The following is a 27,971-nucleotide window of genomic DNA, read 5'->3' as shown; positions in this document are numbered from 1 at the left end:
AACATAAAGAATAAACTAAATGTCATATTCAACCCTGGAGATAAACACTACTAATGTTCTGGTATTCCTAGCTTCCATCAAGCACCTGAACTTGGTTTACCTAATAAATGCCTCAGAATTTAATCTTAAATTTTGTTTTCATTTTTAAAATTCAAATAAACATTATAATGAATATCCTTATTTATAAATGTTTGTGTGGTATCATTAATTAAAACCTTATGCTGCATCTCTAGAAGTTAAAGTTGTGGATTAAAGATCATACATATTTTTAAGATTTTTAATCTAAATGCCCAAATGGTACTCCTGAAAGGCACAATCTAATTACATCCCCCTAATAGTGTATCACATTTGAAAACATTTTGTGAAGTGAAATTTTTAAATTATGTTACAACCTTGATAGTCTTAATGATCGACTGAATGTCAGAACAATGCACTGATCATACTTTCTGATTCTTATGCTAAGGGAGCTAATACTCTGAGTCAGGAATAAACTGAGAATTAAGAAGTGGGAAATGGCTCTAGAGAAGCAGAAGGAAACCCTACATGAGTAAGTTCAAGGTAGAAGACAAGGGACTGAAAGTCAACCTACAAAAGAACTAGGGGAAGAAGGGATCAGCACATACAGGCAGCAAAGCAGAGCAGGCTTATTTCTGCATTTCCACATCTAACTTCTAGACTGGGTCTTTCCATTTCTAACATAATGTGACAGTAATAAAAATTAACCTTTTAGGAACTATAAGAGATTTCTTTGAAATGCTGAAAGAATTTGAATTGTTTCGAAAGGATATATAAATATATACCCAATTTTATAAGGTCTTTATAAGAATGATGCTGAAGAAAAAAAAAATGTTTCTTTCTGGAACAAGTCTAGAAAAACAAGTGAAAAGGAAGGATCAATTATTTCAGCCAAAACGAAAAAATTAGAATACCTTGCTAATAATGGTTGTGAAATCTCTATCCTTAGAGGCCAGCAAGAAAAATGCATGTTTTGTTCTCTGTATTTAGAATGGAATCTGCTGATGTCTTTTAGCTAAATTGTAGGTTTTATGATATCTTATTATGAACTATCTGTCTATAATATTAGATATGGGATTAAGTATTTCATTATCAGGTTCTGATAATTAATTTGTCTAATGATTCTCTGATACTTCTAATTTTGGAAATAAGCCACAAAAGTAAATATTTGTTGCATTTGTTAATATGGGCTTTTAAAATAAGTTAATATGGGCTTTGTTAAATAAGTTAGTTTATGTGGAATGATAATTTATCTAAAGTTTAACTAAATTTGATTTTCATAGCCATTTAAGTACCCAAATTTACATGAGAATTACAGTTTAATTTTATATCTTCTCTGTTACTCATAATGCTATGTGGACATGCCCTATCACTTTTATAAGATGCCACTACCATGGAGTGGTTTCCCCACTATCATGTTATCTGTATTATTTGCCTCTTATTTGGGGGTTAATATAAATAAATGAATAAATTATAAATAAAACTCAATATTGATATAAACCAAGCACAAATGCATTTTTACAGCATTACTTTGCTCTCATATTTTTGATGACACCAAATAATAAGTGAGAGTCTTGAAGATAGGAACATAATCAACGTGGGCTAAATTGGCCACCGCTTGCAGTGTGTCCCTCTCCCAGTTGTCCCATACTGCCTTTGAATAAAAAGGCAGTAAATTAAATGACACGGCCTAACACTGTCCCTCAGTAAACTGGGTGATTACTAAAGAAAGTAAACTGATTAGTTCAGGGTAGTTTTCACTAGCAGTTCTTTTTTTTTTTTTTCCTTCGTATTTCACAGGTCATCTATCTATCTATCTATCTATCTATCTATCTATCTATCTATCTATCTATCTAGTTTGTTTCAGACCTGAACTCAAATTTCTAAGTTTCCATTTTTCTAGCTTTCACATATAAATTAAATGCAAACTGGAATGTATAGTCCTTCTCCTTTAATATATGCTCAAAAATTGAAATAGCTTCACTATTTATTTCCATTAAGAAAAACTTATGGTATTGCCCTCTGAACCAAAAAGTATGAAACTGGCCTGGCCCTCCCCTTGATAGCATTGCTGTCATTTACCATGAAGGTATATCTGAATATCACTTTATCTGAATATCTGATTGTCACTTTACTGAAGTTCCACTGTTTGCAAATGTAAAGACAATTTAAATTCACTGGTAATGTGTCTAATGATTGCCTTGAAATTTGGGATGGCTGCCCATTTTCATTCTGGAATCCTGTGCCCATCCCATCTGAATAAGACTGAAGCAAATGTCATAGTTTTCAAGTTAACCCGAAAACTGAGAACATAACCAAGGAAATTAAACTTTCTTCATTTAGTGGGACCACCTCTATCCAGATGACAAGTGGTTAAACTGGCCATTGTGCTAGGGTCTTGGCTATATTATATGATTTTCCTCTTTAGTGTAAGGTTTCACTCTGAGAATAGATTGTAGGCTCCTTGGAGGCGAGGAAGGGGAGAGAAAGGGAGGTGATCTGTGTTTGGTAAAATCATTAATCTTTACTTCCCAGCTAATGGAAGAGGTACCACAACCCTTCTGAAATAAAACGTACACCCTCCCTTCCTTTCTTCCTTCCTCTCTTCCTCCCCTCACTCCCTTCTTTTACTCTCTCCTTCTTACCTTCCTCCCATTCTTCTTCCCTCCTCCCTTTCTTCTTCTTTCAATTAAACATTTATCATACTTCTAATATGTTTAAAGTATATATACTAAGCACTGTGATAAACACAAATAATTCAAAGATTAATGTGACACAGTCTCAATCCCTAAAGGATTCATAATCTTCTGGAAGAATCATCTATAAACAAAAATTAACAAAGTGACTAAAATAGAGGGATCTATAATCTGTAAGCAAAGTAGCTGAACTGAGCTTGTATATTTATATTTGTATGATATTTTGTACTTTATGAAATGTTTTCAAACACTTCAAAAGCACAGTTCTGTATAGATAGTGTTAGAATACAAAATACATTTACAAAAATGAAACTATGGAAAATAAAACTTACCTTTCTTCCTCTACCTATAAAAAGAAAAGAATAAATATGTTACTTTATGCAGAAACAGTTTTTTTTAATCTCCTAAATATTTGTTTTAATAGTTTTTTTAGTAGAGTCTGAATTTAATTTTTAAAAAGTTTCCCTATCACTAGTAGGCTGAACTCAAAAGTTGTTTTGGATCAATATATTCATAAGAGGCAAAATAATACTTCCCTTTAAAAAATTCTGACATTATTTGAATATTCTTCATATCATTTATATAGCATTTAAAGTTTACTAAAGGATAAAATTGACAAATTATAATGAAATATTCTAGTCAATATTCTGTTTTTGTTTTTTATATTTTTTGAGTAGGCTATTCATTCATATGATTAACAAACCCAAATATACTAAAGGTTACAAATTGCAGTAAAAACAATCTCCTTCCATCCTGTCTCTTTTCCCTATTTCCCACATTTCACACCCAACATGAGGTAACTATTCTTGATTTTTCTATTATTATTCTTCCTAACCAAGAATATAATAGGACATTCCATTTATTAAAGTAATCATTTGAGTTAAATGTTCTAAAGTTTCTTCAGATAGATCTTAAACATTTTGTATTAAATTTATTCTTAGCCAATTTATCCCATCTGTTGCTTTTATAAATAAAGTATTTTTATTCTCATTATTTATACTATGATGTAATTGCATATAGTAAACCTATTAATTTGTATATTTTACACTGCACTAAAATCTTTTACTTTTGTAGTGTTCTTTTTCCTCCATTTCCTTAGGTTTTATAAGTATATGATTTTATTTTCTGCAAATTGATAGTTTTACCTCCTCTTTTCTAATTTCTAAACCTCTAATTTTTTCCTTATCTAATTGTTTGTTCAGGTACATTCAATAATGTTAAACTGCTGTTGTGATAATGAATATCCGTGGTTTATCTCTGAGTTTAGAAAGAATGCTTCTATTATTAAACATTCTTTTCTCTGATTTTCAAAAAAATTCTTCCTTTTTCCTTAAAGTTTAATAACTTTACTAAGATAAGTCTCTATATTGATTCTTCTGGGTCAACTTTTTCAGACACTTGGTCTCCCTTTTCAATGTTAAAACTAAAGTTTAATGTTACTTCAGGAAAGTTTTCTTATATTATATTATTATATATATATATATTTGCTCTGCTCCATGGCATTTATTTCTTCTTTGAGATTCTACTTCAGGGATATGCTTTCTCTGTCTTGTATATCTATTATTTTGTTTCAAGTCCTTTAAAAATATTTTCTTTTTTCGTCACTATTTTCTACGTCCCTCACTGTATTTTCTGCAGTAACACTTCTCTTTGTGTTCCTTCCTATTTCACTTTCATTTTTCTATTATGAGACTGGTTTTCCTTCTACTTCTTTCTTCGTCATTACATTTTTGTTTGTATTTCTAATTCATGGCCTTCTTTCTCAGAGGTAATTACTTTCTTCAATTATATTTCCTTTATGGAGAAATGTTTGGTCAATGTTTTTACCTGTTCTGTGGTAATATATTTATCGTTGTGTTCATGATCATATAAATTTAGTTAAACTCTCCTACATTTTTTCTTACTGTATCTTTGTAGCAATGCTGTTGCCAGCTTTTTTGTTTGTTTGTTTTGGGTTTTCTGTTATTCATCTGAGAATGAACTGGACTTTCCTAAACCAGCCAGTTGCAGGAGGTTGTGTATTTTTCTCTGTGTTTTGTTTGTTTGTTTGTTTGTTTGTTTGTTTTTCATTTGCCATCATTGTTCCAATGTACTATTCACTTATCCTCAGAGACTTAATTTTACTTAATTCTTTGGGGCTTTTTTGAAGATTGTCTCTCCTTCAGGTAGCCCTTAGGTATCTTGTGTTAAATATTTCCATTATGTCTTCCTTATTACCTAGCTAAAATTTGAGTTTAGGTATTTGTTCAAGGTTCATTGTTATTTTTAAGTAATATCCAAGAGGATAATTAATAAATTACTGTCTAATGGTTCCATGAATATACTGTTGAAGACATCATTATATTTGTTGCTATTTGCAATGATATTGGGGGTAAAAAATAAAATAAAGCCTAGACACTGGCTTGACAATGATGCATCCAAGTCTCCATTCAAGACCAGTAAAAACATTACTAAAATTTTAACATTAATTTTACTTGGTTCATTAAAACACGAAAATACAAACTTGTTTCTCTCATATGTGAGTCTCTTTAACACATGTACTCATATAAATAGTCTATATTAAACACGAGCACTTTTCTCTACAAAAAGTTTTGAAACCAGTAATTTATATCGCTGTTTTCCCCAGGTTATGCATCGAGTCTCTTTTCTTTCTTAGCCAACATTAAAAGCATTCTGCAATTATGAGCTAATGTAATAGAGGGTTCTGTGGTACTAAATTACATTAGAAATAATTATTCCATTCCCGAAGGCAAAGCTGGCACCAGGGAAGATAAACTTTTTTTTTCTATATTTTCTCTTAACATTAATCAATTTCATAAAAAACCAACAAAAATCTTAGAGGCTTCCAGCACGGAGAAGTAACAGATGACCATCTAAAGTGGTACAAGAAATTTTCAAATTAGACATAACCACTCAAAATTGTGCCCAAAATTCCCCTGGTTTTAAAAAAGACAGAAAACCATTGTATCTTTCTCACTAATGTTATAGTGGATGAGCAAATCATTAACCCCAAAGACCACAGAGATGGGTTAAGTATTCTCTTGAGTTGCTGAATTCTGAGAGCAAAAACACTGCAACTATACAGATGAGTCACTGGATCAGTTTGGCGTCAGCCCTAAGCATTCTTACCGAAATTGGTATTGCCACCTCCCGTTGAATGTGGACAGACTGGACAGCACTCCCCAGCGGGAGTTACTGGGTCGGCACACTCCAGCACATCCTGGCACTGGATCTTGTCACAAAGAATGGCTCCGTTGTCACAGACACAGATCTGGCAAGGGGCAGGTTTCCAAATGTCCCTGTTTAAGTACATCTGACCATTCTGAGTGCAGGCTATTTCTTCACCATATCCTTCTAGAATAAGAAGGAGGGGAAAAGGTTAGTAATCTTCTGAAATTTCAGAATCTGGAAAATAATTAAGAAGATGAGTCATCTTGTGGCTTCTAAAAAAAATCTAGGCTAAGCAGTAACCTCCCAAGGATACAAAACACAGATGAACTGATTTCATTTAGTATTTACATCCAAAGCAGTATATAATTCACAATGAAATGATTATGATACTCATATTCTAGCATGATAGGGGAAGGACAAATAAAGTGATCTGAAGAAGGCATGCTTAATCAGAGAAACCTTCCCAAAAGGCTTCATTTTTTGAAAGTATAAATATAAGTATAAATAACAAAACATGGGAAGATGGATAAGGAGGAATAAAAACAAACCATGTGAAAAGGGGGAGAAAAACAATAGTTTTAAAGAGAATACATAATTTTAGTGTTTGGTGAACACTTTGTGAATTTCAACGCACTAAAATTTTTAGATTAGTGGAATCCCATAACAACAGAAGACATTATGTATTTTTGTACCATGAAGAAAAACTTTTAAAAAGTGTATGGGTTTATTGCCCTGGCTGCTTTGGCTCAGCGGTTAGAGCATCAGCCTGCGGACCGGAGAGTCCCGGGTTCAGTTCCCACTAAGGGCACATACCCTAGTTACAGTTTGTCCCCGGTTCAGTTGGGGTCGTGTGGGTGGCAGCCAGTCCATGGGTCTGGTTGGGGTCATGTGGATGGCAGCCAGTCCATGTATCTCTCTCACATCGATGTTTCTCTCTCACTCTCCCTCCCTCTCTCCCTCCCACTCTATCTGAAGATGACTGCAAATGCAAAAATGTCCTCAGGTGAGGATAAAAGAAAAAAAGTGTATGGGTTTATTAAAATACATTTTAAATATAAGGTTAAATAAAAAGAACAACAGTGTCTTATTTTATGTAATACATTTATATTAAACATCCTGAACTAAAGGTGCTTACTAAACTGTAACAAAGATGCAAAGCTTATACAGGCAATACAATAATTATCTTTGCAGAAAAATTAATTAAGAAAAGCCATGACCAAAACAATATGGCAAGCTATTGTATAATGTCTGCCAAATATTTTTCTATATTTAGGTAAAAATGTAATGCAGTTTTGGAAAATATAAACATACATAGTAATAGCAATTCTATTATTACATCTTTAACTTCGCGATATTTAACAAACTATAGTATTTGAAAATGTAATGCAGATCATGTTTTCCTTGCTTAATTCCTTCAGGAGCTTCCTAAATACTTAAATTCAAAACTCCTTTCTAAAGTTCTCTCTCCTAGACCTTGCACAATTTGATCCCTTTGCCTGGCACTAGCTTTCTTTCCCTGATCTCGGGTTCCCATAGCTAACTATTATTGCTTGTCACCTGCCCCACAATTCTTCTCTGACAACCTTATCAAAGTAGACTTCCTTTACCCTATTGATGTGCTTCACAGAACTCTTTAAAGAACTTGTTTATTCATCTATCCATCCATTCATTTTTACTGTGTGCTGATTATCAAGAGTTACTAAAATGTGGAAAAATAGGCAAAAAAAGTCACTTTCCTCATAAAACTGATAATGATTAGTATTAATTTATTTTTATTTGTTTATTTTCTTATCTTCTCCATTAGACAGTAAACTCCATGAAAATAAAGATAAGTGTGTCTTGTTCATTGTGGTACTATATTTCTAAAGCTTGACATCATACTTGCAGAGAGACAATATTCGAAAAATAGTTGTCCAATGGATAGATACAAATGAATGAATGCATTAATTAATTAATTAATTAATTAGTATAAATTATGGTTTACTAACTTAATTGCACCAGTATTAACTTTGTACTTTACAAAAATAAAATCAAAATATGTTAAATTTATTTGAAATTAGTTTATGAGAGAAATTATCATTTGTCAATAAATATACTCAAATGACAATACAGAACTACAGATGAAAGTGATTTTAGTTTAGAATAAAGACATCAACCCAGATATCCATCTTCCGAGCTTTAGAAAGATTTTCTTGGATAATATTCTTCTCACTGTTCTATGGAACACATTGTTTCACATATTTAGTCTTTCATCATAGATATCTGTCAAATGGAAATCGGCTTTCAGAGAATGACACCACATCCTGGTTCCTTTGCTTTTCGTAAGAAGAGCACAGAATTTCTCATCTGTTTCATCTTCATCAAAAGGTTTTTATCATATAATCTATAGCTTATCAATAAAACAACATTGGTTCTATATACTATATACAGCTCTGTATAGGGTTACTAAAGGCATTTTAAGCAAGGAAAATATAAATCTCCTATTTTAATATGATTTTTTGCAGGACTATTTTGAAAAACATAGACATTTGTACATCAAATAAGCAGTGTTACTTTTAGATGAAAAACCACTTTGAAGCCATGTAGTTCCATGATGAACATTTCAACAAAACACAATTTATATCAAAATGGACTTGATCCTTAGTCCATTAAATAATTCCATTAATTAAATAAATTAATAGTAACTTTGTTTATTAAGTTTTAGTATTAAGAAAGAAATATCCAATCACAAGCACTAAATACCATTGGCTGAAAATGAGGTATGCCATAAATTCAGTTAGCTTGCTTCTCCTTCCCATACCCAGGGGGACAAAAGTGTTCACATGTTATTACTGAGGAGTAAGTGAGTACCACACGTGCAAAATATTTAAAGTATATGTGTTCTGTTTTCAAATATATATATTATTATTGTAGTGTAGATTCCAACTACATCAATGCAACAATTAGATAAGTAAAAATAGAGAATGTGAACAACAAACAAACAATAAACAAGATGATATACAATAATATTGTTGATTAAATATCATTAAAATGTGTGGCCTAGCCGGTGTGGCTCAGTGAATTGAGCACAGTCCCATAAACTGAGAGGTCATGGTTGTATTCCAGGTCAGGGCACATGCCTAGGTTTCATGCTTAGTCTTCAGTCGGGGACATGCAGAAGGCAGCTAACTGATGTTTCTCTCTCATATTAATGTTTCTATTTCTCCCTTCTCCTCTCTCTAAAAAAATCAACAAAAACATTTTTTAAAATGTCTGACAGACTCTTTCAGGGTGAGTTATCCTGTTCTCCTTCAGGGTTGGAATAAAAGGACTTGTGCTAATTGATAGCAGGTCATGACCTCAATCCAGAGGGCAAAGAAATGGGCCACTGTATTACCTTCTTTCAATGACACTGTTAAAAATTAGTTTTATACTCTGAGCCATCACTGGCCCATTTCCCCTGAGAATTTATAATTAAGTTCAAGATGATGTGGAAAGTTAGTTGGAATGCTTTTAAATAGCAAGGAGATGAAAAACCACATTTGCTGCTAAACCCTGTTTTCTCTTCTCCCTTACAAGAATCCAGTTACATCACAGAGGGCTCGAAAACTCAGTGAACTCTCATTGTTCACATCTGAATGAAAGACACGTACAAAGAAACACTGGGTACAAAATACAGTTCTCAGCTTTGAACATGGTAGTTGTATACCTTATGATTAGGTTGACCTTTCTGTTTTCTACATAGATGTTTATTTCAATGAAAAGTAAAATAGAAAGCAAAATTGCAGCCAATTTGGAGTAAAGTTGTCATGACAATTATTTTATGAATAACAATATTAGAAAAAATAACTAAATAGGAATTTACGTATGATATTCTGAGACATTCAATACTGTCTTCCTAATTCCTCTACACAAATTATAAAACTACCCCAGGCTGACATTAACTTTGATCTAAGGCCTAGAAGTTAAAAAAAAATTATTGGTCAAAGTACACGGGTACACAAATATTTTTATAAAATCTGAAAAGGAATTCTAAAATGACAATATCATGACACTTGTATTTTTTGCTATTTCTGTTTCTTTAACGTTCCTAAAATCAGGAGGGCTGGTACATATCTGATAGTATTGCCTTTATTTTGTAATCTTCCATGGTGTTACTTCTAAAATTTTTATCTTGCAAGCTACAAGATTCTTTCACCCTCACCAAATGTTCCAACAAGTTGAATAGATCCACTGTGAAGTCATTACCATAATCATCTTGGCACTGGTATCTTAGAGAAAAGAGATGTATTTTATCTGACCACCTTTTATTTGAGAATAACTCAATTGTCCTGTTTCTCCTATGTCCTCATAGATTTGTCTTTTCATAAAGTTTATGTGTTTTTAAATTTAGTTGTAAGAATTCAGTTCTTAATCACTAGATGGCAGACCAAAAGTACCATCTTATTACAATATAAAATTAGAGACCCAGTCATCAAACTGCTGTTTGACAACCATGGGCCACGCCATGGTTCTACATTCTTTTATATAATTATACTCATGCAAAAAAAAAAAAAAAGCCTTCATAGCCCTGGCCAGTGTTGTTCAGCAGTTAGAGCATTGGTCCATGAACTAAATGGTGGTAGATTCAATTCCAGGGGTTGTACCTGGGGTTGCAGGTTTGATCCCTGCATGGTCATGTGCTTGCATTAAACTGATTGATGTGTCTCTTTTACATTGATGTCTCTTTCTCTCTCTCCCTCTCCCTCCCTTCCACTCTCTCTAAAAATCAATGAAAAAAAATATCCTTGGGTGAGAATTAACAATTAAAAGGCCTTCATAGAAATTAAAAGGCTTTCATAGAAATAACCATATTGAAATCTTTGACTGTCAGGAGATATGATTCTATCTGTATATTAAGTTATTGGGATCTACCTAAGGAATTGGAAAAATATATAAAAATATATAATATGTAAGTCCCTAAGCCTATGCTGGACATTCCCTAGGTATTAACTGAAGTTTATTCCTTGCAGAAATAAAGTAGAGTGCTCATATGTCACAAAAAATAAAATCTACTATTTAGGCGAGTGTTGGTTCAGATCATTTTCCTCCAGTGGACCATGAACTCCTTGGAAGCCAGACATGTGCTCATCCCAGTAACCTTCACACCTAATGTCACATAATCAGTCATTCATAAATATATTTGCTGCACGGATGAATATGTGAATGAATGAAGAAAGGAAGAAGCTAGTTCACTGATGTACTTCATTTAAAAATAGCACATGAAGCTCTCCTTCTTCCTTAAACTGCCTAGGAAAGATGTGCACTTAGGACACCTGTTTTGAATGAAAGGGAAATGGGTCACTTGGTGGTTCTTGTCAAGTGTGCCTCTGATGTCTAGACCTCTGTGTAGCCAGAAAGGAAAAAGATGTGTCAGTCATAGCAGTTCATATTTTGGAACAATTTTCAGAAAGTTAGAGCAGCCCTTTGGCCTTCCTGACCAAGCTGGCCTCGGTCCCTTCTAGGGTTGTGAAGGTCTGAGCTCAGACTACATAAACATTCTCTAAAAGTCCTGGTTAGGGCTATAAACATGGCACTGCCAGCTGGTGTCCTCATAAAGTGGACAGAGAACGCTTTATGGGACAAAGGTGGCAGCAACAGGGCAGCTCCACTGTCCCTCCAGACAAAGCCACAGACGCTGCCTTTACCAATGCACAGCATAGCCCCAGACACTGAGTTCCATTCCAGAGAATCTTCCAAGGAAATCCTTCTCTTCCTTCTGCTTTTCATCATGAGGGAGAGACAACGAGGCTAGAGTATTTATTTCCTCCTTCAAACCCTTCTGAGTGTATGCCAACAATTCCACATTCATCATTTCTCTTTCCATATCTGATCCCGAACTTTGAAAAAATTAGAAACATATGAAGCCACCAAGAATAGTTGAGTGGAATCAGTTACATAGGTTGACAATATTTTTCCACCTCAGCCTCAGGGTTTGTGAAAGGGTGTGGGTGGGTTAGGTGAGTATGGAGCAAGCCTGTGGAATTCTGCATCTTATGTTTTTCAATTCACCTCCAGACGTTCTCTTTCCAATGAACCCTCCAAATCTCTCTGTAAGCTAGTTATTCAAATTATTACCTTTTTGGTGTTTTACCCCTCTCTTGTATTGCACCAACTAAACAATAATAAGCATTTAATGATTATTTGAGCTGAGTTAAATTGCTATCACACTAAAGATAAACATAGTTTATATTCCAAACATAATAACAGTTAATTTTGAAGACATGTCATGAAATCTGAGAAAGTGAAAAGAAGACAGCTCATACACCGTATTTCAGTGACACACAGAGATAAAATAGATTAGATAAACTGTCTACATAGGTGGTTAGTTTCTTCAATGCTCCCACCAAACGTTTCTCAATCCACATGCACAGGCTTTTCAGTTAACTAGTAAAACTGCTGTTTTAGCTTTACTTAAAATGGAAACAATAAAAAGGAAAATCTCTCATATTAGGTACTAAAGTTTCTTTCCATGAACATCACTGGGAAATCTAAATGACTGTGGCCAAAACGTGAAACTAAAATTACACATAATGTCCATGCAATGCTCATCTACAGTTCTGTCTGGAAAACCAACTTTCAGTCTGCTAATACATTTGACATAGATTTTTCTTTCCTCCAAAAACATGGCCAAACTATTGAATAGCTGTAAAAATGCCACAAAGAGAATGTGGCCTGCCTTATATTGAATACACTAGAAAGTTCAGTAGTGATTTCTACAGCACACCCAAGTCTTAATTTCTAATGTTAATCCTTAGTGAATAAATTACCTGTGCTATGCCACTGTGTCTGCCTACCTAAATACACAAATAGTTCTGAGTGTTTTGAATTAAGTCTGTCTACGTAATCTCCACCACCCCACCACCCCCCGCCCCGGAATGAGGTTTCTTGAAATAAAGAGAACCAAAAATCTACCCAGCTATTTCTCTTTTAAATATGTGTTAAGACATTTTTAGAATCAATTCAATTCTATGATTTCTTTGTAGCTACATTTTGCTTTCTTCTTCTGTCTTTCTTGATACAAAAGAATATTTAGGCTCTAGAGAAAGACATTATAGTCAGTTTAATCCTTCTAATTCATCCTTTACAGACTTACTCTTTATTTACTGCCCTTGTCCTGACCAAGTTGTAGTCTAGAGATGGATTAAGGAACAAACAGACGAATATACAGTATCCATGTTCCAGATTTCCTTCATCTACTCGCTGTAGCACAAATGTCATCTTTTTTCATGAAGACAACTCCGACCACCTCACAAAAAATTGAAAATTACCACACACATACACACACTCATGTCACTCTCAATCAACCAATCCCTGCTCGTTTTCCTTTGAAAGTAGTCTTTATCACTTTCAAACCTACTATATTATTGCATTTATTGTTTATTTCCCCATGATATAATTATAACACCATAAGAACAGATATAATATATCCTGGCTTGTTCACTGATATATATTGATATTTTGGAATAGTGTCAGGATCATAGTAAATGTTCAATAAATATTTATTGAATTAATTCGTTCAGAATTAGTTGTTTGTGTTAGCAGCTTTGGAGGGTGGTATTGTTTTAAAATACTCTATAATATATAAAAAAGGAACCCGTTATAAGAGTACCAAGGAAGAGCGATAGGCCATATTGAATGTAAAAGTATTTGCTTTGACCCTAAGGTTATTACATAATTTTTAGAAAGGGCCCATGTTTTGCTACTATTCAAATATGGGCCATATTTACAGGAATTTAAAATACCTGACATTTTGTTCCCACGATGTATTAACATTACTTATTCCAGATTTTATATCCTGAAAAGAACATATATTTTTATTCATTTTTACAACTAAAATAAATTATTTTTATATTATAAGAGAACATTTGGTATGGGATATACAAATTAGCATTCAATTAAATATTTAATATGATTATACATTTTTAGAATCAATTCTACTCTGGATCTTATGATTTCTTTTCAGCTACATTTTGCTTTCTTTTTCTATTTTCCATGATACAGAAGACTATTTAGGCCTCTGGAGAAAATACAGACATTGTAGTCTGTTCTATCCTTCTAATGCATTCTTTATTGACTTATATTCTTCCTTCACTGCTCTTGTCCTGACCAAATTGAACTTTCTTTTACAATGAACTAAACATTCTACCGTTTGTTTCATCACATTCCTTTTGCCACCAAAGATTCTAAAATATTTTGAAGTGTGTAAAGGCGAGCTGAAGGGGTCCATCCTTCCCGCTGGAGCTCAGTTCTAGAGGCAGGTGGGCACCAGTGTTTCATCCTGAAGGCATAACTTCTAAGTGTATCCACCTGGGCATATTCAGAGACCTGAACCCATAAAACTCAATTTTGTCCCAATTTACCTGGGTTTCATTAATGTCTATTTTTAGCAATTATAAGGGTAATTTCACTGAAGAACAGAAATAAAAATAAATTTTACCCTTTTTTTTTTTTTTGGTATTCCCTGCCAAATCACTTCCAGAGCAGGTGACAGACTCATTAAAATAAGACTAAAACCATTACTTCAGAATTGCAATCCTGCTCTTTGTCTTCAGTTCAGCTTACTTCTGTAATGCACATCAATTGACTGTGTAGAAGCACCGTACTCACTGCAGTTTTAAGCCTCGGCATGTCCCAAATCTCAACACCAGGAAAATGCCACAGTAATATTCACAAAAAGAACCTGCTGCCTTTACTGGGAAATTGCATTAATAGCCTTCTAGATGCACAGCAAAGCTAGTCATTGGGAACTTTTTGTGCTTCTAGGGGGAATAATAGACAAGAAAAGCAAAAAATAGAAGCAGGAGGAGGAGGGGAGAAATGGGAAGGGGAAGGGGAGGAGGCAGAGAAGACCAAAGGCCAAGACAATAATTTTTTTCTCCCATACACCTTTACTACATGGAGAAGGAAGATTTACATTATCCTATGGTTGGGTAAGAAAAATACAAAAAAAAAACAGAATCTAAGATTTTGACCTGTACTGGAATTTCAAATGCTTTAAATTATTAATAATTATTCAATATTATTCCTTTGAGTTTTCTTTAAATTCTGAATTTTATTATTACTGTTTAACTCATTTTAATTTCTTAAAACATGATGACTATAAAGACAGTATCTATAAAAAAAAGAAAACTTGTTATTTTCTTAAAATATCAGTGGGAAGGTTTGAATTTTCAAGAATTTTAAATTATTTGTTCAATCCTAAATAGGTACGGAACACTTATTGTCTGCTAAACCCAGTGGTTAGCAGGTGTTGAGATCAGAGGAGAAAAATGTAGGACATTTGTTAACCTGTGGCTTGTAAAATTTAGATTAGACAAAAATAGGTTGTTTGCTTAATGAAAGCAGAGGGGAGAGGAGGGGAGAGGGGAGGGGCGGGGAAGGGAAGAGATGAGAGGAAAAGTGTGCTTCAGTCTCTCTACTTAATATATAGAAAAAGGTAAAATATTAGTCTTAACTTTTAGGAAAAATAAAATATTCCCGCATATCGCAAATAAATTTTCCTTAAACTGCTGCTGAAGTTAATCCAAATAAATTAGTCAATCTGGCCAAAGGAATGGAGGCATTATTTAATCCATTTAGTCAATATTTATTTATACAGCAAATTTTATTGAATGCTTGTCTAGTGCAAGAGCATACTTTGGATCATGAAATGAAACTTTTGGAGTCCAGCTTCCTTGCCAAAAATAATCAAAATATACAGAAATTGCAATAAGTAATGAAACTTTCTTGTAGGAGAAAAAATAAGTTTGCACATATTTACAGTTCATTCTGAAAAATCTGCATACACATTGAAATTTTATAAACTCGATTCTACTTTCTCATTAACTATATGAGTCCTGGGCCCTTTTGAACTATTGGTCCTCAACCTGGAAATCTTCCTGTGTTTTGAGAGGTCTTTGCCTAACACTCTTTATTTTAATTAACTAAAACTAATTCTCAGGAACATCAATGTGAGGATTTTCTAGAATCCCAAACAAAAACCACCTTCGATCATTGCAGGGAAAAAAAGTTATGTTTATAAAAGAAGACATCAAATAATCTACAAGTGAAAGAAATACAGAATTCCAAAGGCATTAAAGCAAGGGTAGATTGACTATCTATTTGACTGTCCTCCAGTTACCTATTTGGTAATAAAAAGTATTTCAAACTCCAGGACAGTCTGACTGCATAGAAGTGGGAGACTAGACACCCACAAATGTACCCATCCAACGAGGCCCACAGTACAGGAGCCTTACAGCCAAGGCCCTAGTTTCCAGATCCCTGTGTGGGTTTTAGACTTCCTTGAATATTTTTGTCTTCCAATTATCTTTGGTATCAAGAATAATTTAAAATTATAAAGTAATTTGAAACACACGTGGAAATAACTTAATGGATGCCCTGACCAGTGTAGCTCAGTTGGTTGGAGCATTGTCCTATGCGCCAAAGGTTCACAGGTTTAATTCCAGGTCAGGGTACATACCCAGGCTGGCGGTTCAATCCTTGGTTGGGGCACATGTGGAAGGTAATTGATGAATGTTTCTCACATCAATGTTTCTTTCCCTACTCCCATCTCTTTCTCTCTCTAAAAAAATCAATAAAAACATATCTTCAGCCCTGGCCTGTTTGGCTCAGCAGTTAGAGCATCAGCCTGTGGTCTAGAGAGACCTGGGTTCAGTTCCAGTTAAGGGAACACACTTTGGTTGCAGTTTGTTCCGAGGCCCCGGTTGGGGTCATGTGGGAGGCAGCCATTCAATGTGTACCTTTCACGTCCCTGTTTCTTTCTCTCTCTCTCTTCCTCTCTCTCCCTCCCACTCTATCTGAACAAAAATGGAAAAATGTCCTAGGGTGAGGATTCAAAAAAAACAAAAACATATCCTCAGGTGAGGATTTAAAAAGTAACATAATGTATGCTTTTTGGTAATATAGTTTATTTATTTAACAACCATTTATTATCTATCTGTTACTTTGCCAAACATTGGGAATACAGAGGTAAGGTAATAAATGCCACCCCACCCTTAAGAAGCCCAAAGACTAGGGAGAGAACCTAGTCCAGCAACAGACCAGTAGAACACGGTTTTTTAAGTATAAAACTAGAAGCAAACCAAGTTGTTGTGGGAATACTTAAGAAAGGCAATTCACTTAGGCTGGAGAAGTTTATGTCAGAGAGTCAAAAGAGTTCTGCAATTCAAGCTCTGTAATTTCCTTATTTTCTTTAATTTAATACTTTTTAGTGTTTTTTTTTTTTTTAGGTGAAAAAAACTAAATCCAAAGTGGTTTCTTCCAAAAATGTACTTCCAAGCTGTATAATATTGTCACTCTTGGCCATTGCTGGTAACTGGGCAGTGGACTTCCTCTCTCTGCCAACTGGCCAGGATGATCTGAAGGAGCAGGGGCACTTCCCCTCACTTATTACTTCCTATTTTCCTTTCTTTGTCACTTCTTTTCTTGCCTGAGGATAAAACAACAGCACTCTTGTTTCTAAACCTCCTGGTGCCTCCATAGGTAGGTGTCTTAGAGGGAAGTGGGTGTGCCAACCAACAGTGCCAAAGCCAGGACACTTGACACAGCAACATGGGAAGAAGCAGTTGCCACCGATGACTAAGTCTGGCAACACAGTGATGAATTATAAATGAGTTTTTCCAGATCCAATTCCACAGCCATTTGGAAATTCAGCAAAACCAAATTTAAATACCATTTTTCAAATTTAGATACAGAATTCTGGATTACACTGCCTTGACATTTTAGGAAGTCAAAAGTAGTTGTATAAAGTCTAGTTTGAAAGACAACAAGATTCATCGATACATGCTAGTTTATAATTTAGGAAACAGTGCGAATTAAGGTATCAAATACCTGTGCTAGAAGTTCACTTATTTTATACTTAGTAAATCCATTCATATCCATTTGCAGATTACTTAAGTATTTATCAAGAGTCTACTCTGTCTGACTACATCTCACATCAGAGACATACAAAAGTAAAAGACACACAAGCTACTCCAGAAGAGCTTTTAATTGAGAAAATAAGAAGGAGCTAATGACATTACTTGCTTTTAACAAATATTTACTAAGGAGTATATGAATATAAAGAATCCAGTTATTTCTCCAATGACCATGATTTGTTAAGCTAACAAATTATTTATGTAAGGTACTAGGTTTGAGGAGTTGTGTATTAGAAATAAGAAAAGTTGGGATCACTATGAGCTAAACTTAGCTGAAGGTGGGTGAGTAGAAGTGGGCTCTAAATAGGCACTGAAAAATGCAAGGTATTTGAGACGGTGGAGTTATGGTAGACTGCCTGGGAAGGGAGAAGGAACCAAGTAAAAAAGTCATGAAAAGAAAGGGGTATAAATCCATGAAACACCAGACAGAAATATGCAGGGTTTGATTGAGCGTGGTTGGGATAAGGTATTATAGAAATTAAAAAATAACTTCAGCCCTGGCAGATTTGGCTCAGTGGTTAGAGCGTTGGCCTGCGGTCCAGAGAGACCCGGGGTTTGATTCCCGCTAAGGGCACGTGCCTCGGTTGCAGTTTGTCCCCAGCCCTGGTTGGTCGTGCGGGTGGCAGCCACTCGATGTGTCCCTTTCACGTCAATGTTTCTCTCTTTCTCTCTCTGCCTTTCTCCCTCCCACTCTATCTGAACAAAAAAATGGAAAAAATGTCCTCGGGTGAGGATAAAAAAAATAATAACTTCAAAGGTTCAGGGATGAGTAGAGAAAGTAATATCTATTGGTTATGGTTATGAATCAAATCATGTCTCCCCAGAAGGTGTGTTGATATTATTTGGAAATAAATGCTCTGAAGATAAAATTACTTCAGATGAGAGACGCGAAGAGACACAGACACATGTGATGGAGGCTGAGACTGAAGTGCTGCAACTGCAAACCAAGGAAAATCAGGGGCTGCCAGCAACCATCAAAAGCTAGGAAGAGGCAGGGAAGGATTTTCCCTGTACAGTTTCAGAGAAAGCAAGGCCCTGCCAACACCTTGATTTTGGATGTCTAGCCTCCAGAATTGTGAGATAATACATTTCTGTTGGTTTAAGCCACCCAGTTTGTATGCTTTGTTACGCAACAGCCCTGGGTAGCATAATGCCATCTCTACAGGATGCAAAAATGGTCTAACACTGAAAGAAACAGAAATTTGGAAAGACACAAAGATTTTATTGGAAAAATTCTAAATCCTATTTAAGGCACATAGGGATGAATATTAAGGAAGAACAGCCTAGTATACATATTAATAGCTATTATTTATTGTGCTGTAAGAGCTATGTAAATTGTCCTATGAAATTTCATACTTAATTCTTAGAACCATTCTGGTAGAGGCATGGAGTCAGTCAAGATCACAAAGTGAGTGAGGGCAGAGCCAATAATTGAACTCTTTACCACTACATTCTAAGTTAGACAACTGGACTGCCACTTTAGAGACAGAATAAAGGGAAGTTTGTATATATTATGTTTAAAATTCACACTTTAAATATAAATTTTTAGTAAGTGAGAGTAAGTAGTAAACTGACAGCCCTTAGGAAGGATAAAAATCAAGAGGAGTCTGGATTTACTTGAAAGAAAAGAGAGAGTAAAGCATGGTGTATCTTAGAGATAAGAAACAGGAGAGATTATCATCTTGTTGTTGTTTAATGAATTTGTTATCAAAGGGAAGGAAGCAAAAGTACTAAGAATGTGAACTCCATTCTTTCTTTCTATTCAGCTCTCAACTCTAAATGGTCAGTATTTCATTTCCTGATCTTATGCCTGCGTATCCACCAAATATCTTAATATCCTATGAAATTTCCCCAAGCTCTCCTTCATAGGATATTGATGGGGAAAACTATCTCCATGACACAAATAAGCCTTCAGGCATTTTGATGAGAATGGATAGTAAATGACTGCATACCAACTATTATTCAGTTCTTTTTTAGATTGGTTTATAGGACAAAGGAAATGAAACTTTCCCCCAGAGAATTCCACTTACATCATACAAATATGACTCCCCTAATAGCAAACAATATACTGTATTCTATCTACTTTATTTAAACTAAGGAGGTGATGCTGAAAAAGCCATTAGGAAAAAATTCAATAAAACTCAACACTGAAAAATACAATTTAAAGCAAACCATCAACCACCTGCTTTTTAAATTACATCCCATTCAAGTCTTCATTTCCTTTCATTTTTCTGAAGTCTGAACTAATCTTTACAAAAATCCTTAACTTTTTACATTTAATCTTCTGTTAAGAGTTTTGGAAATAGAAACTTCCTCCAAGAAACAAGCTACAACTTCATTTTTTTCCCCATTTAGTAACCATCAGTTCAGTCACAATCAATTTGACTGGCAATAACCATTAAAAATAAAGGCAAATAATAGAATAAATGTGATTGCTCATTTTGTTTTATAATAATAAAATAGTGATCCAATAAATAAAATGTAACCCTGACTCTTTGCATACTTCTTTAATGAAAGATAATTGGAAGAATCTTCACATTCTTATATGATGTTAATGGAATAGCAGAGACTGAGTTGTTTAATGGAACTTTATTAGCTAAAGTTTATTATCAAGAATAAAGGTTGATGGGATTTATAGTGAGGGCAGCCAAACTTTTCATGACTGAACTATGTTAGTAAATAAGATGACAAGGTGGACTGGATTAAAAAGGAACTTAAAGTACCTATGTCTCCACCAACAGAAATTTCTCAGCTGTTGTAAAGGTTCACCCATAGGGGAAAGAGGCCATGTGCAGCATCTGGATTGCTAAACAGAAGAGTAGATTCAGAGGCATTATTTCCTGCCTGTCCACATTTACCAGTGACTTGTCTGGGTGTTAGGAATCCTAAAGCATACACAAAATCATTCTCCATGTGCACACCGAATGGCATGTCCACCGGAATTCATTTTTCAACAATATTCTACTTCAACTCATTAACTTAGGGTAAGGTTTTTTTCTCCCTTATGGGCCCTCAGGCTTTGTTTTCCTTTAACTGTCTATGGAGTAAGGGGAGAGTTTGCCCAGAACTTACAGAAATATGAAATATGCAGTGATAACCTTTTCCCAGCCATGACTATATGCTACTTCATGCCAGCCCATGTATGATGAATTGCAAACTCCATTATTTAGAGTGTTCTAAAGATGTCAGAACCTTAAAAATGGATTCTTAAATAGGAGCTTGATTATATTTAAAATTATTTTGGATTAAGTTAGCGTCACAATCATTCAGTTTGTCAATCTTAAGACTTAAATAATTTGTTAGTAAAGGAAAAAAATCAATGTGACAAGAAAGTATCAAAGTGTATATTATCTAGCACTTGGTATATGTGGATTCTTTACAATGGTAATATTTTGCATGATGGAAAGAGACTATGGCAAATTTCCCTCAGCTGTGATTAACACCAAATTAATATTTTATATATTTAATAATATTGTTAGTACTTAAGTGTTTTATTATTTTAAAAATTATTTTCACTAATATTTAAAATCACATTTATAAAATTTTATTTCTTTTCATGTCATTTAACAAGGGTGAATTTCATGAAAAGTCATATGGCATTTAGAGCACACCAAGTGGAACATTCTGCAGAATTTCTTAAGAGGAAAAGGAAATCAGCTCTTTGGAAATTGTACTTAAATGTCAAAAAATCCTAAAACTCAGGAAGAATAAGTTATGTTTCTTAGTATAACATGCAAATAAAATACAGATGCTCCTTGACTTATGATGGATCATGTCCCCATAAACCCAATGTAAGTTGAAAATATCATAAGTACTAAATGCATTTACTACACCTAAGCAACCAAACATCATAGCTTAGTGTAGCCTACCTTAAACACACTCAGAACACACTATCCAAAAATCACCAGCAAGACAGTACACTGCAGAGTGTTCCTTGTTCACCCTCATGATTGCATGCCTGACCGGGAACTGTGGCTCACTGCTGCTGCCCAGCATCATGAGAGAGTATCACATTGCATATAGCCCAGGAAAAGTCAACGTGTATCACTTTCATACTGTGTTAAAGTTAAAAAGTTGTAAATCAAACCATGTAATTCAGGGACTGTCTGTAACATAAATCAAATCCAATTTCCCCTACAGAAATAGCATTGTAATACAAAAAAAAAAAAAAAAATGTATTCCAAACTAAGAGACTAACATCAGCAATATTAAAAATGACCATAGTTAATTAAATGAAAGTATACAACCCAGTGTGCTGTGTAGGGGCCTTGAAGAGGTCTTGGAAGGGTGAAGGAACAAATTGGGGTCTCCAAAGAAATATCCACAGAAATATTCTCCCCCCAATAAATAAAATGCTAAGGCCATGAGCAGAGAGAATATGTTCTTTATCCATCCAACAAATATTGAGAAACTACCACATGCCATTTCTCCACTAGGTACTAGAACTAAACAAAACAAAAGACACCATTATAATTTCAACTAGCTATAGCCCAATGAGGAAGACAGATAATCAAGCAAGTGAAAATATATACAGAATGGTAAGGGAGGACACACAAGTGTTGCTGAAGGCCTTTTACAGAAAGAATAGGTTGGTGGTTCTGGTGGAAGAGGTGTGTCAGCTGAAAGGAGGTGTGTCAGAGAGAAGTGGAATTTACCCCGGAGCTCTATGTAATTTACTGTGGCTATAAGAGAGAGAGGGAAAGAAGAGAGAAAACGAGTGGCGGGGGAAAGGGGCAGAGCTGGAATAAATGGCAGCATCAGGGGCAAGAGCACAGATTTCTGATGCACTCCAGGCCTCTTTCTTTGGCTCTGGCTTCATAGTAAGTGGGATTCGGCAACTCAAATCAAGAGAATGAGAAGGCAAACTTGCAGCTCTGACTGATAAGACTTTAGATGTATTTTGACCCTTAATCTAGTCCTTGGAAACCCCTATAAGGCAGAGTGATGCAGGAGGAATGGAAACAGAGGAGTTAAGGAATCCTAAGCTTTTTATTTTATCTTGATTTTTGAACTCTGGCACTGGAACGTACTTGTTATGAAACCTTTGACAAATGACATTTTTGATCCTTAAAATTTTTTAATCTAAAAAATAAGAGTCATATGCTCCCCCCACGCAGTTTGTTTTGAGAATCAAATAGACGTGAAAGTGCTTTGAACATGTATTATTCAAACACAAAAACTGTTACTTAACACAAAGGTTCTCAGGCTTCTCTTGTCCACCTCAACCCCATTTGCATGTATATCAAAAGCAAAGTCATGCTCAGGAGCTCTCTCCCCACTGGGGACCAACCACAATCTGCAGTAGGGTGAGGGAGGAGAAAGAAATCGTGTTTTGCATTCTGTTGGCAGAAATCCATTTATATAGAGCTATGGACAGTGAAAGAATCCCGTGTCTCCCACAGAACACCTTGAGGTCAAGTATTTAACAACCATGCTTCTGGTCTGTCAACATAAATAACATCACAAAACAGTGTGCACTCAGATTTCAAGAGCAGCACTGATAACATGAAGGAAACAAGGGAAAGATGATTTCTGCAGGGCAAGAGTTTTTCTGAGTTAGCATATGTGACTAGACAAAGCCATTGCAGCAATCAGTTGGGCCTGTTAATGTCACAACACCTGAACTACCTCTCCACACCAATACACGTGTGCTTAATATAGTCACAGTTGTAAAGATTATATGGCTAATTATATGGCACCTTGACAAGAGGATTTTTAAGCATGGTAGGACATGACCATATTCTATGATATTTCAGTTTTTCCTTCAAGATTTTATCCAAACTCAGTTCCATAAAAATTGTGTTCTGTGACTTAAAATGATGTGTATGCCTCAAATTGAAAGGTCTTTTTTTACATTTTTTAAAAATTTCAGTCTTGATTTTGTTTTAAATTGGAGCTTCTCAAATCCAACTTCGAATCAGAATCACTGAAAGAATTTTTTTTTTTTGAATAGCAATTCCTAGACTCTACTTTTTTTAATCTGATTTGCTTTGCACTGGACATCTGTATTTTTAAAAAAATCTTCTCCACTATTATAATGACAGATTTGGGAATAACCGCTATAGTCATCACAAGTACTTCCATTGATGCACTACTTTCTTCAAAAGGAAGAAACAACAAAACTATTGTTCCTTAAGATGAGCATACCCATTTGTTGCCTCTTCTTCCAATGTCCGGTTGTTATAGAACAATATATTTTTTGTCCCTTCCTCATAACAACACAGATGAAAGCTAAATGGTATTCCCCTCCACAGGAAAATTTACCACTAAGAACTACCACAAACCTAAAGTCTCACTCAATCATCATCTTTCTAAAAGTGTAAACACCCTTAACTTAAATTCACTTAAATCATTATGACCCTTCTGTATTTTAGTAATAAATCTTCCTGAAAAAGTATTCAGTTTGGATCAGTGCAGTGAGATTCTGGTGTGAATATAAGAAGTTGCAAAGCTCCCACAGAATCTGGTGTGCCTTTATGGTCCACTGGTGAGTTGTATCACTGGGTAGAATTCACAGACCAAAAAAAAAAAGAACTCTCAAGAAAAACATTTCACAGGGAGAATTTAACAAGAAAAAACAACACCTACCTTACAGAAAACAGATGGCTAGCGTTACTAAAGCTGGAAGGTTGTCAGCTGTGGCCTCGGCTTGTTTTTTTGTGCTTTTATAAACTGGCAGGAAAAGTCCCTTACATTTACCAAAAGGGGCCCAGCCCATAAATTATTTGCTAAAGAAATCTGAAAATCCATATTTTGAATATGAAATATGTAAAATGATTAAAAATGACTTCTTAGTTCTTTTTATTTTGAGATGATTCTGAAACATTCTTTAAATATACAAGAATAGTTAAAGAGAAAATAGTGTGAACAAAATAATAGTTTATATGTCAAATATCAATTTTGTTTGTTTTAAACCCCCCCTTCTCTCTTTTACATGCAAAAACTAAGTGATATTAACATTCATAAATCACCTATTTAATCTAGACAAATAGGCCTAGGTAATTATTTTCAAGTCAGGAATCAAAGTGTGATTTAATTGTATATTATGTGCATTCATTCAAACTTTAATTATGATAAGATTAAGGGGAAGAGTTTGGATTATAATTTAGCCATTTATTAAATAATTATATTATTCAGCTACATTATAGAAAAGAGTATGGTGGGAGGCTTATAGTAATGTAAAGTTCATGTCCCCATGTGGCATGAATGCTTTAGTTGTTTTAAGTTGTACTCTTTTAGTGACTCTGTCTATAGTAGTTATACATTTAATGAAGATAACTGATCTTGAAGCAAAGAAAAAGGAAAGAAATGAGCAGTTAACTAAAGTAAGATGTCTGTATTGTGGTATTCTAGAGATCTTTTTGGCCACAGAATTAAAATACTTTTCCCTTTTTGTATTCCTTTGGTTCAATTTGACAAAAGTGTAGTTTCTGTCTTCTCTATGCCAGGTACTTCCCTGGACACTGATGACAAAGACTGATGGACCACACATTCCTGAATAATTTCACTTCTGAGTAAACAGTCTCACCTGGTTTTGCATAAGAATTTTTCTTCCTCTAGTAATTCATGGATAGATGAAGTGTCTTATTGGTAGATTCTATGTGTGTGCTTTTGAAAAATTTTTTCCAAACCCTGCTAATCACAGAGATATTGTGAGAAGGGATTCAATGAAAATAATGTCTGACTTTTCACTTGAAGAAATAATTTTTAAAAAATTAAATTTTGACTTAGAATTTCTTTTATAATCCATTTACTCATTCAACTATTCATTAAGCATACAATCAATACGTGCTCAATTTCAAAAGGGTGGTTACATCTATAAAAAGTTGATTGTATTCATTCCTAATTTTTCGCTTTACTATTTCTGTACTCTCCATTAAGGACTATACTCTCCATTAAGGCAGAATATTTCTTGTCGTGTTCATAACTGTATTCTAGACATCTAGTAGGGAAAACATAGTAGGTGTTCATTGTAACTGCACAAACTAAAAGGAACGGAAGAAAAGCAAGTCAAAGGATTGCTACCATATTCATATAGCCACTTTGGCTCTGAAAAGTCTTCACACCTTTCTATCACCTCTCTATAGGGATAAGTGTTCATTTCATTTACTAGATGAATATTCAAAAGATAAACCAGTCTACAATCCTAACTTTTGCACAAATAACTGTAAACTATGAATCCGGTTTTTAAATCCCAAAGCACATCAAAAAGCTCAATGTATTTCATTTTCATTCATTAAATGCATATATATGTTGAGAACCTACTATATATTAGGCATAATAACTGTTAGAATGTAACTTTGAACAGAACATAAGTCTATTCCTCAAGGACCTTGGAGGGAAAAAAAAAACAAAAAAAACTAAATACATGATCATTATAGTATGTCAAATAGTGACAAGTGTTACAAAGAAAACTGCTACAAGGTAAAGACATAGAATGGTGGGAGAGAAGTGAATTAAATGAGAGGGGAGAATGGGATTAATTTTAATAATCAGAGATGATCTCACAGATAAAGTAGAATATGAGCAGAGATCTGAAGGAAATAGTATTTTAAAACAACCATTCTTATTAGGAAAAATGTCATCTTTAAGTACCGTCACCATTAACAGCAATTTTAAGTTCTTTCTTGGGTTACAGGAAATGACTTTGACAATTAAGTATATTGCAAAGTTCATATAATGGGACGCTTTGCCAATGTGACTTAACATCAAATAAAACACAAAGCATCAAAAATATTCCTTTCTGCCCTAAAACAGTTCATGCTATTTCAAAAATTTCATGAAAATATGACAATCATTCGTTTGAAAATATGTAACTTTGCTTAAAGAATGCTCAGCTGAAAAATTTTGTTTAATGAATTAGATTATCTTACAACACCAAGAGAGATAGTCTTAGGACACTTTATGGGACAAAATAGAGTTGGACTTTAAGAGTCAGAGTTGGCTGTGAGCTGCTGTTGGACACTGAGGGCAGCTGTAAGCACTCTGCTTAATTCATAGAGAAAGGCATGTGTCACAAGCAGGTGTATTTCTGTTGAGCAGAAACAAAAAGCAACTAGGCTTAAAGGTCACTAATAAGACACTCAAACTGTCTAGACCTGGGGAGAAGAAAATATCATTCTTCATGCAATTTGGCTTCAGGAGAACATACTGATGATACCCTGTTTTGCCCCAAAAGGTGAAAATCTAGCAACTCTAATGAAATGTGAATTTAATAACTAAATCAATAAGAATACTCAACTATGATTCAATTAGTTATATAGTCCCTCCAAGAGAATTTCATTATACATATAAAATTTTTAGCTAAATTCACCTCTTACACTTGATAAAACAATTTAAAGGAGAAAATGAGATATTCTATATGTTAATCAATAGTTACATATTTCTCATAATTATATTTGAATATTTTAAACAAAATAATTCTATGTAATATAATTGGTAAAATATAAATACTAAATTTTGGGTTAATTCAGAAGATAATAGATTTTGATTATAAGGTATCTGTTAACTCATCCATTGAGGTTCATAATTTGATTGTCTATATAAAAATATCTGTTATTTGAAAAATTAAGTTGTTGAGATGGATGGACATGTGATTAAACATGCTCATGGCAAGGTTCTCTGACCTCAAGAGGCCAGAATAGCCACGTTTTACATCTATTTTTATGATATGTAATCATGGCCTACTTTTTAGAGACATAAGTAGAAGTTTCCTACCACATCAACATTCCAGAATAACAGTATCATTTTGGTACAGACAACTTCAGAAAATCAGAAAGAAAAAAAGAAGAACTTATTTTAGAAAAGGTTACAAACCTGATTGCATATTTTACAAAAAAATAAAAAACTTTTGTTAATCAAATAAAATGAATTTTGCATGCTTAAGGAAAATACATAAATAACTTTATTAGCCCTGGCTTCAAATATTTAGTAAAAACTGTCTTAACATTCTAATAATTTTAATGTACTTTTACTTAAATCAAATGCCATGAATCATTTTTAGAATAGCATAATAGATTGGAAAAGAAAAAAGAATGAGATTCAAATAATCAAATCACAATATATAGGAATAAAAGACATATAACTTTAACTATCCCTCTAATTTGGGGTCAAAAATCAAGAAAACAATATTAAGAATTCACTGCCTATGAAT

The 27,971-nt window shown here is 34.1% G+C and overlaps 1 protein-coding gene across 1 annotated transcript in view; it reads right to left on the bottom strand.

The window, feature by feature from the left end:
• COL5A2 (collagen type V alpha 2 chain) overlaps positions 1–27,971 on the bottom strand; it is a 149,233-nt gene that overhangs the window by 71,970 nt on the left and 49,292 nt on the right. The window contains exons 2-3 of the mRNA XM_036254765.1: positions 5,841–6,065; positions 3,044–3,057 (exon numbers count right to left, since the gene is read on the bottom strand). Of these exons, the coding sequence (XP_036110658.1) occupies positions 3,044–3,057; positions 5,841–6,065 (239 nt within the window). The remainder of the gene's footprint in view (positions 1–3,043; positions 3,058–5,840; positions 6,066–27,971) is intronic.

Source organism: Molossus molossus, unplaced genomic scaffold (assembly GCF_014108415.1).
Source record: "Molossus molossus isolate mMolMol1 unplaced genomic scaffold, mMolMol1.p scaffold_m16_p_11, whole genome shotgun sequence".
NCBI classification, from domain to species: Eukaryota; Metazoa; Chordata; class Mammalia; order Chiroptera; family Molossidae; genus Molossus; species Molossus molossus.
The sequence above is the reverse complement of the archived record's forward strand: the minus strand, read 5'-3'. Positions and strand labels throughout refer to the sequence as shown.